Below are 10,807 nucleotides of genomic sequence, written 5' to 3' on the forward strand. Positions count from 1 at the left end.
TGCTCATGATAGGCTTAGCTTTAAGCCGCTATCGTTTTGTGTGTAAATTTCAATCGGGTTATGTAATCGGGAGGGATGGAGTATTTGTTAATGCAAATCAAATAAAAATAATTCGATGTTGGAAAATTTAGTCTTAATTAATCTGACGTAGTTATTCTAAAAAAATTAATCTGACGTAATTTGCTATAAATTAATGATTCTGTATCTCTTTACAGTGCGGTAGAAAGTGGTGTCCGATTTATAATTTAAAATCAATATTAAGTAATTAATTTATAATTAAAAGTACGAAAATATATAGCTGGTAACATGCTGATCCAAATCTTTCGTAGAAGAAACATGCTACGAAAGAATCCATGCATTACATGATTATCATTGTTAGCCCACTACTAGTCACTAGATGAATTAAAAAATATTTATATTTATATATTTAACAACAAAAAGATGACTTTTTCAATATTTTCTTCGGTTGACTTAGATGAACAATTATATTGCAGCAGGTAAAGACATATAATGCGACGAACACGCGAAAGTCCTAGATCAGATTGCACGTTTAATTATTTTAAGAGATGATTAAAGTCTATGAGTTGAAAATTCTATGCATTATTAATCAATCAATAGTAATCTATAAAAGTTTAGTTTTTTGAGATTAATTATGGTTCAATTAGAGAATAACTTCAAAATAAAATCATTACAGGAGATTGTGTTTTAGGATATTTTTTTTATAAAATTGCTAAATAATGGTGGATACACGTCTTCAACAGTGAAGTCTTTATTAAAATAAGATTTTATTAAAAAAGAAACGAAAAACCTAAACCCTTGAAAGCACAGAGAAGCAGACTAAGGGCCGAGCCTCATTAAAACCTCAACTTGAGGAAAAAGAGTACTCGTCTAAAAGAACCAAGAGAATGTGTGGAAGCGGAATGAGGCCCCCTCAGAGACTCCGGCCTAACCATCGTCCCTAGGTTACCTCGGCTGCCCAGCATAGAAAGGAAACGAAGAAACGAGAACAAAATACACCAACAGAGAGCGCAATCAAGCCTGAAGCTCCCCCAACTAAACCAACTGCAAATAAAAAAGTGGAGCGAAATATGAAGAAGAAGCTTAGTAAGACAGTCCCCAAAGTACCAAAACTCTAAAAAGAGCGAGACACGGCGTATCAACGACCAAAACTCGCCGCTCTGAAAACCTCGACGCCAAACGGTTAAGAAACCGTCTGCGGAGCAACCAAAAAAGGCCAAACTCTCCAGCCCCAGCCTTGAGCTCGCCCAAGAACTGAAAAAGAGCCAAAGATCAGCCCACCCAAACCAGCGAAACTTTAAAATAATAACGACGAACCAGACCCACCACGCGTAAGAGTAAGGCCCCGAACGGACGGAAACATGCAGGAGAACCATCTGCCAATTCTTAGAGGAAATAGAAACCGTACCATCCAACCGAAAAATCTTGATCAGATCAACCAAGAACGCCCTCCAGGTGTATGAGGAAATGCTCCTACGAAAAAACTCACCCCCGGAGATATGCAAAACCCACCACCTCAAACCAAAACTGTAAGAACATGCCACGCCCGTGACATCCAGCGGCTGTTCGACTGAATAGCCAGGAACTAAGGGCAACGTAGTTCGCCCGCCAACAGTTTTCCGAGAGTTCAAAGAAGAAACGCAAGAAAAATGCAAAAGCTCCTGCCGGAGCCGAACACGACATATCAACGACCAGAACTTGTCGGTTCGAAAACCTCGATGCCGGTAAGCAGAAGCTTGAACCGCAGAGCTACCACGAAGACAACCAACTGCCGGACCCAGTTTTGAGCGCACCCAAAAACTGTGAAAAGTGCCAGTAGAGTGCCCGAAAAACCTCCTATCCTTAGCCACCCAGAGACTCCTATAGTTCCACCCCCAGAAACTTCCCACCCTATGATAATTCCAGCCCTTGTAGTGCAAAGTAACTGACACATCAGAAACACCCACCAACTGCTCGACAGAACACAACTTAGTTGGCCCCCCAACCGTTTGATAAAAGCCCCGAACGAGCGAAGCTCTCCTGTTTTGAGAAACGAAGCACCAAAAACCCATGAGCAAGCTAGTGGGGAGCCATACGAATATGGCTATGAGAAGACATATCCAAACGCACGACGGCTTTGATAGCGTCAATTTCGAACGCCCACCATCCCTCAACCATGTTATCAGCAGCCAAGATGTCCGCCACCTTGTTTCCTTCACGATAAATATGAGAAACATAAAGGTGGAAATTATTAAGGAGAGCAAGAATCCTTTTCCAAGAGGCCATGAAGCGCCATGGGACAAGCAGAGAACGTTCTTGAAGTAAACGAACAATATAGGTAGAGTCAGACTCCAGCCAAAGATAAAACCATTGACGCTCATGAGCAATTTGAATAGCAGTGATCACGGCAAGAAGCTCAGCCTCAAAAGCATACCCAAGCCCACCTTTTATATGAAAGCAACCTCGCACCGTACTATGATTGTCACGAAAGACCCCCCCAGCTGCAATCTTTCCCGGCGCCCCCAACGCCGAACCATCTGTATTGACTTTAATCCAATGATTCGAAGGTGGCCACCAGTAAACATTTATAAAATCCGGTGGAGGAGCAGCCCGACCCTTTATCCCAATCTTTTTAAGAATCGAAAGATCTTCCCAAGTGTTAGCCATAGAACCCAATTTAAAATTATCTTCCATTTCCCGGAAAGCCACCTTAATAGAATGAAGGATCTTTTTAGCTTCAAAACGCTCATCCTCAAAGATACATTTATTCCTCTGCATCCAGATGCTTCAACAGTGAAGTCTTTAAATATTCAAAATAAAATGTATTTATTCATACAAAAAGCATAAAAAATTACTTCACTTATTATTTTATCCCCTCAATTCATAACTAACCTATGATTTGGTTGTGAATTTGTTTGAAAAAATTATATTTGATTAGATATCAAAATCCACTACTGATAATTGTCTCTTGGTGTAATTTGTAAATTGCAACTCACATTAGGAGTATGCTCCTTATGTTTAATTACAAGTTTCTACCGATGGATTAGTAGATCGAGTTTATTGATAGTGCATGAAGAAAGATGTCAATTGATCACAGACCAATTGATAAAAGTGTTCTCTGCTCAAGGTTACGAGAAGAGAGATCAAGTGAAGATTAAAAGCTAAAGGAGAAGTCTGTCAACACATCAGCTGAAAGAGATCGATTGATCAACTACTAAGGTTAATTGAAGAAATGCGGAGTCTACCCGACATTTGCCAAACCTACACGAAGTCAACCTAGGACCAAGCTAAACTTTAGCAGCGCCAAGACAAGCGTATCTGCAATATGTTCTAACACATGCAGAATATGTATAACTGTAATGTCAGTATGGATAAACACGGACAACCTTTTTAGAATGTCAGTGTGCGATATTGCAAGCGCCGAAAGCGATGTACCTCGAGTATAATGGGAAGAGTTTCAAGACTCATGACTCAAATTTTTGAAGATGTTCCCTCTAACGAAGCTATTTAAGATCACACCTATAAATACTCAAAGACTCACACCGAAAGCTCTGTGAACTTAAGCTCTCAAGCTCTCAACTCTCGTATGTTTAGTAGCGGAAGTAACCGGAAGGAAAACTCAACGCTTATGATATTTCAAGCTCTAATACAAGGTATCACTTGAACTCTACAGTTGTTTCCTATAGTTTCTAGGAGATCTCATTGTTCATCCTAAACCGAGAACGAATAATTTGATCTTCAGATACTATTAGTCATTGTAGCATATTACTCATTTGTTGGAAGTCTCTCCCACACCTTACCCTACTCTAGTTGTTAGGCTTGTTGTAAGAAGTAGACGCAAATAATCTGCAAAGTGTTAGCAGTTTAAAAACAAAGGTTAGAACCCGGTAATAACCAGCTAACCCATAGATTAGTTTAAGGCTATCAAACTTATCAATTAACTTGCAACTCTAAAACAAGGAATCTTAAGGATAATCAGATTAAATTATTTATAAGGTCTATAGATGTAAGAAGATTTCTGCAAGCCATGTAAAACTTCGTGTGCACTTTACTTTGTAGTACACTTATAATTGCTTCCCAAATCATAAATTATAAATATTTTAATATATCCTATAATCAAATATTTATCATATTTAGTCCTAACCGAAGGCTTATACCTGAATAGAGCAAGAACAAAGAAGGCTTAGCATGAAAAACGAGTGGATTTGATATGATTCACCGAATTTTTTCTTACTATATAATTTTCACACTTTATTACTTTGTTTTTTAAATTGATAATATAGTTTTGATATGGAATGTGTTTTCATTTTCTCCAATGCTTAACAAAAAAAAATTATGATATGAAAATTGAACACAAATAATCATTTATGTTAAATTTGTATCAATTCTTACATTGTGATTTACAAAGTTGTTTTGAAAAAATTACAATATCTTGACCAGATATTGAAACCCCCTAAATGATGATGGCTAACTGATGTAATAGATTACAACTCACTTGTTAGGATGATGAGCCCATGTTTGTGCTAGTTTTTCTTGTCTTTCTAGGTCAAAATAGAATCTTTTTTCATTTATTTTGTTAGAGTCAATCGCCTGGGAGGGCATTGTTCCAGGGCAAGTCCGATCTTTGGGCAGATGGTGTTTTTAAGGCACAATGCTGCCGCATTACGCGAAAGAGGCACACATTTGATGCAGAGGAATCTGGGGACGCACAACAACTGTTTGAAGACCAAAAGTCCGAATAGCATAATGTTGGGCATACCGGTCTTTTGCATATAAGTACCGCGCAGGTTCCAACAGGCATCAGGAAGGAAGGAAAAAAGGAAGGGGCGTGGCAAATGGACGAGGTAGGAGCTCAATGTGGTTGACATGTGTGACACCCAAATCTAATTAAAATTTTAATGAAAATTTATGTAGAAAAATCATGAATATCAATAAATATTTAATGAGAAATTCATGAAATAATTTTTATTTAAAATATTTTACTTAAAATAACATCTTTAGTTAAAGCTAATTAAACATAAAATATTTGATTCGCCATTCGACATTCCACGCGCCTCCGGCCTTTAAAACCTTAAAATGTTAAATGTGGGATGAGCATACATGGTACACTCAATCTGGGAAGATGCAATCATTGTCCAAGTTAATAAAACGATAACACAAACGGTCATTTAATACATATCCTCAATATTCGCACGGTGGCAATCCGAGGACTTTAAAGTCCCGGACCCTATTTACGGGCCCCTGGCGACATCCTCAATACAATGGTTGTAACCCTTTAACATGTAATCGTATTATGGCAATCCAAGGACCTTTCCGTCCTGGACCCTATTTACGGGTCCCTAGCGATACATAACCTCAAATCGCATTGTGGCCATCCAAGGACTGTAACGTCCTGGACCCTATTTAAGGACCCCTAGCAATTAATGTAATTCATAACATATATGGAAACACATAATATTAAAATGGACAATAATAACCACGGCATGTATTGAAATAAATCTCACACCTGAAATTTATTGAGCTTTGAAAATTAACTTGAGTAGTTCAAATCAAAGTCAACGTTATAGTCGCGCCACACCTAATTACATAGAATGGGACAATGATTTATAAAAAATAATATAAAATTTAAATATATTTATTTTACATAGTATGTGATTATATATATAATATGTGTACATGTCAAAACATATTTAGTTGATTGTGTAGTGTTAAATGTGACAATATAAATTAGACGTAGTACCTCAGAGTGTAGCCGATCACCTTTTCTTTGTATGAATATGTTTATAACTATTTCATTTTATCCTCTATTTATACTATGTAATTAATATTATTTTATTTCTTCATAGCTTTGATGAATCATGCCTAATTTTCATAGGCTTGATGATATTAGCTTAATATTCCTCCACGTTTCATGTGGATATGCATAGCATTATATATATTTTCATAAATTAATATTTTATTTTAATATTTCCTTGTTGGTTAAGGTAACGTGTATATATATACACATGCATATTGCTTAACCTTGAAGAATTTAATATTAATCTATACATATACATGTTTGACATTTTTTTTATTAAATGCGATCTTATAAAAAGAGAAAACGAAAACAAAAACCTAAACCCTTGAAAGCACAGGAGAGCAGACTAAGGGCCGAGCCTCATTAAAACCTTCCTACGGAAAACCCCATGGGAAAAACTGTAAGAAGGAAGAAGAGTACCCGTCTAGAAAAAGGAAAAAGAACGAAGAGCGGAAGGGAAAGTTTCGGGAACTCCGGCCTAACCATCGTCCCCAAACCAACCCGGCTCAGACAAGAAAAGCAAAGGCAAAAAAACAGAAGAGGGCAGAAGGCCGGTGATACGCCGTCGCCAACTGCCTCCAAACAAAAACAAACCGAAAGAGCAAAAGGCCGGTGATACGCCGTCGCCCAGTGCCCCAGTAAAAGAGAAATAACGTGAAGATTATGGCCGGTTAAGCTCCGTCGCCATAAGCTTTCCCACGAACCCTGGACAGAAAAGAAGAACCGAGAGGCCTTTGTAAAGAAGAAAATGATCCAGTGTAGGCCGGTAAGACGCCGTCGCCTATACCGAGTCGACCGAAAGGCCCACGTCCAGCAGATATGTTGGAAGATTACCCGGCCGGTAATGCTCCGTCGCCACCAACCTTCCATCTTTCTGCAGCATCTTAACAGTGAGAGAAGCTCCCAACAGGCAAAAAGAGTGATTCCACGGCCGGTTATATGCTGTCACCGCAAATCTCCCTTATGTCCGTCACACGAGGAGCTCCGCCAAAATAAATCAGACATCGAACTCGAGGGGGCTCTGACCACCGAAAAGCTGCCCTTCTCACCACTGCTCTGGATCGGGGACACCCAACTGCTCCAACGCCCGTCCCTGCGAATGACCACCAAAACATGCTCATAGTTGAACTTCCAGTTCAGACTATGGTTGCTTCCCTGCATGTAGCCCGCCTTCATCAGAATGAGCCAGCCATGAGTCAGGGTCCACTGCTGTACCCCCGCGATTAGCAGCTCAAAGCTCGTCGAATGAGACTCCACCAGCTCTGGCCCGACCTTCCTCTCCTTATCACGGCAGGAAAGACATCCTCTCGGATTAGCTCTACAGTGTGCATTTGTATCCAACTCAGCCAACTCTGTAACCTTGCGCCCTTTACGATCAGCGGGACTATGAACGAGCAAGTCCTCGTGCCCAGCCCTACCCCACATTCCAACGCAGCTTTGCGCAACCGGGGAATGCTGGCCATAAGACCAACGAACCCTATCCTGCTCACTACAAGAATTCAGCTCATAAACAACATAATATAGACAACATGCTTCTAAACTTGTTGTCTATGATAACTATTGACAACGGTTTTGGAAAAACCGTTGTCTATTTAGGGCGGTCATAGACAACGGTTTTCAAAACCGTTGTCTATGATAACTATAGACAACGGTTTTGGAAAAACCGTTGTCTATTTAGGGCGGTCATAGACAACGAGTCTGAAAACCGTTGTCTATGATAACTATAAACAACGGTTTTAGAAAATCGTTGTCTATTTAGGGCGGTCATAGACAACTAGACAACGGTTTTGGAAAAACGTTGTCTATTTAGGGCGGTCATAGACAACGGTTTTGAAAAATCGTTGTCTATAAAAGAGGAGTTTTTTCCTACATTTTTCTCTCTCTTCTTTCACTAATTTTTTTTTTACTATTTTTTTCTTTAATTTTTTTTATGAACATCATCAAATTTAATTCATAAAAAAAATACTTAATACTACATCTTAAATTTAAGTTAATGAAAAAATATTTAATATGGTATAAAAATCATAAAAAATAAATAAATTATGAAAAAACAAAATTAAAAATATTTTATTTTTTTTCTCTTCATTAACATTTTATACCCATATTAAACCCAACACAAACCCAACTCCAACCCTATTCCCCTTATCTCTCCTGCGCCCCTCCCATCTCACTATCTCTCTCTTAGAATTTCATCCCTCTCTCTCAGCCCTAGGTCCCGCCGGCACAGCCACTTTGCGCCATCGCCGGAGCCCGGCAGCTCCATCGCGGCCAACCGCCATCTTCTCTCTCCTCTCCCTTTTCTTTCTATCACTTTCTCTATTCTCACACCCAACGCACACACCCAGATCCGCACTCAAATCAACGGCGTGGGTGCCGCCGCTCGTCCTTCCCGGCAAAGCAACGGCGATAAGCCGCTGACACGCCCGGCCGCTGCCTGCCACGCCGCCTCCCCCTCCTGACTCCTACCGACGACACTAGCGCCGCCGTCCTCACTCTCCTCTACCCCAGATCTGACAAAATCTCTCTCTCTCTTTCCAACAAACTTCGGCGGACGACAGCAGCCCTCCTCTGGCCGCCGCCACCGCTCGTTCTCCCCTTCAAATCTTCAACCGACAGCAGCAGAGCCGCGGCCGCCGCCGTCTGTCTGCCTTGGTAGAAACCCTATATTTCTTTAGTTTGTAATTCCTTTCATTTCGTTCCCCTTTTTGTTTAAAAACTGAAATTCTCTTCAATCAGATCTGTATATTGTTGGTGGTGGAGGAGTGGGAGGTGGTGGAGGAATTTTTGGTGGTTTGGAGGCGGAGTGAGGAAGGTTTGGAGTTGGTGGATGGGAGAGGGGCGCCGGAGGAAAGGGCAGAGGAAGGCGGAGGCAGCGCGCAGCGGAGGGTGAGAGCGTGGGTAGTGTTCATAGCTTGTCCATTTGATGTTTAGAAAGAAACGACGCACCCTTTTGATTCAAATGTTGGATGAAATTTGTGATGTTGGATGAAATTTGTTTGAATGTAATATTTGATTAATAATGTTTGAATGAATGTATGGATTTTTAGTATTAATATATGTATTTTTAGTTTTCTATTATGAGTTTTTAGTATTGGTAAATATATATTTAAAAAATCAGAAAATATAAATAAATTACAAAAATAATATTTTAAAAACCATTGTCTATATTAGAATAGACAACGGTTTTTTGACCGTTGTCTATCAGAGAATAGACAACGGGTTTCCGACCGTTGTCTATTAGAGAATAGACAACGGTCGGAAAACCGTTGTCTATGACCGCCCTCCAATAGACAATACTCTCATTTACAACAGTTAATTTTCTAATAGACAATGGGTTTTGTCCGTTGTCTATTGGCGTTTTTCTTGTAGTGGCTTGACACCAAACACGCACAAGAAAAGACCAGCAGCACCCATCAGAATTTCATGCGCACGACGCTATGTGTTGACATGTTAAGAGCAACCACCTTTTTAATTTCATCCAAGGCATAAGGCCACCAACCTTCAATACGATCCAGATTTTCCATCAAATCCGCCGGCTTGTTTCCTTCCCGAAAGATGTGAGAAACCTGAAAGTTAGTTTGAGAGATAAGCGTTAAGACATTTTTCCATTCAGCCAGGAAGCGCCAAGGGACATTCGTCGAACGAGTTTGAAGAAGGCGGACCACATACGTGGAGTCTGCTTCCAGCCAAAGTTGCTTCCAACCCCTCTGATGGGCAATGCGGATCGCATGCATAACCGCCAGGAGCTCAGCTTCAAAAGCGAAACCCTTTCCTCCTTTAAAATGGAAGCAACCACGTACCCATCCCCAATTATTATCCCTGAACACCCCACCTGCAGCTGATATGGATAGAAGTGGACGAAGGACCCGTTGGATATAATGACCCAAGAACCCGACGTATGTGAGTAGGCAGCGGACTCCCTAGATCGAGAATCTAGTTTGATCAACCCCTAAGAGCGTAGAAACCTCGACCCGTTGGCTATATAATCAGCCAAGAACCTCGGTATGGATGAACGCCACAAGACCTTGCTCAAGTGTCTTGATAAGTTCTAAAACAAGTGAGAAACTCAACAAAGAGGATTCAACTCACTAAGCACAAGCAATTTTCGTTTATATCAATGGTGTCTCTAAAACAAGTGATTACATGCCTATTTATAGGCTCAAAAAGGTCTCTTGAGAGCCCCACTCCCTTACTACTACTTAAAACCATTAAAAAGGCACATAAAATCACAAATGTAACTCCAAAACACTTGGTATGTCTCTTGGACACCAAAAGTCACTTATTAAACATAAAAAAATAACTTAAAATGAGCATTTTGTGGGCAGCACCCATTTGGACGAAAATGTGGACTTTATTCTTCAATTTGGGCCTCCAAAATATGATAGCTTAATGAGCCCAAACTTCAAGTAGCATCAAGCCCACCAACTTGAATAATATTCACCATTTGGCCCAATGTAGAATTGTCTTGGACTTGGGCTTTAATTTCACCAACTAAAAGCATCATGGACTCCTTTATTCTTTTGGCTCTAGCTCTTGTGATTGGCCCACTTTGAATAATCAAAGGATCCATCTTGTCCTTGGCCAGCTTGGACGCGTCTCCATCATTCCCTTCTTCTTCAAGTGGATTCGTCCTCGAATCTAATTCACCAAAATAAGGAGACAAATCAGCAACATTGAAAGTAGCACTTACATTATACTCACCTGGAAGGTCTAGTTTGTAAGCGTTATCATTCACTCTTGCAACCACTTGGAATGGTCCATCTCCTCTTGGCTGCAACTTGGATTTTCTTTTTGAAGGAAATCTCTCCTTTCTCAAATGTAGCCACACCCAATCTCCCGGCTCAAATATGATTTGCTTTCGGCCCTTGTTGGCTTGCTTGATGTATTGCTCCGTTCTTTTCTCAATATTGAGTCTCACCTTTTCATGCAACTTTTTCACCATTTCAGCTTTGGCTTTCCCGTCAAGACTTGCACGCTCCTCAATTGGTATTGGAATTAGATCAAGTGGACTCA

At 40.2% G+C, this 10,807-nt stretch overlaps 1 protein-coding gene across 1 annotated transcript; it reads right to left on the reverse strand.

The window, feature by feature from the left end:
- Positions 1-774: 774 nt before the first annotated feature.
- On the reverse strand, positions 775-2,738 carry LOC130996253 (uncharacterized). The gene is made up of 2 exons (XM_057921760.1): positions 1,345-2,738; positions 775-1,272 (listed from the first exon to the last, which is right to left on the reverse strand). The coding sequence occupies exons 1-2, from the start codon at positions 2,376-2,378 to the stop codon at positions 855-857; spliced, it is 1,452 nt and encodes a 483-aa protein (XP_057777743.1). The 5' UTR covers positions 2,379-2,738; the 3' UTR covers positions 775-854.
- Between the last annotated feature and the right edge of the window lie 8,069 nt (positions 2,739-10,807).

This window comes from Salvia miltiorrhiza, chromosome 7 (assembly GCF_028751815.1).
Source record: "Salvia miltiorrhiza cultivar Shanhuang (shh) chromosome 7, IMPLAD_Smil_shh, whole genome shotgun sequence".
Taxonomy (NCBI): Eukaryota; Viridiplantae; Streptophyta; class Magnoliopsida; order Lamiales; family Lamiaceae; genus Salvia; species Salvia miltiorrhiza.

Coding starts and splice junctions, on each gene's coding strand:
- LOC130996253 (XM_057921760.1), bottom strand. CDS start 2,378: ATGAGCGTCAATGGTTTTATCTTTGGCTGGAGTCTGACTCTACCTATA. Junction 1,273..1,344: donor GGGCCTTACTCTTACGCGTG/GTGGGTCTGGTT, acceptor GCTCTTTTTCAG/TTCTTGGGCGAGCTCAAGGC.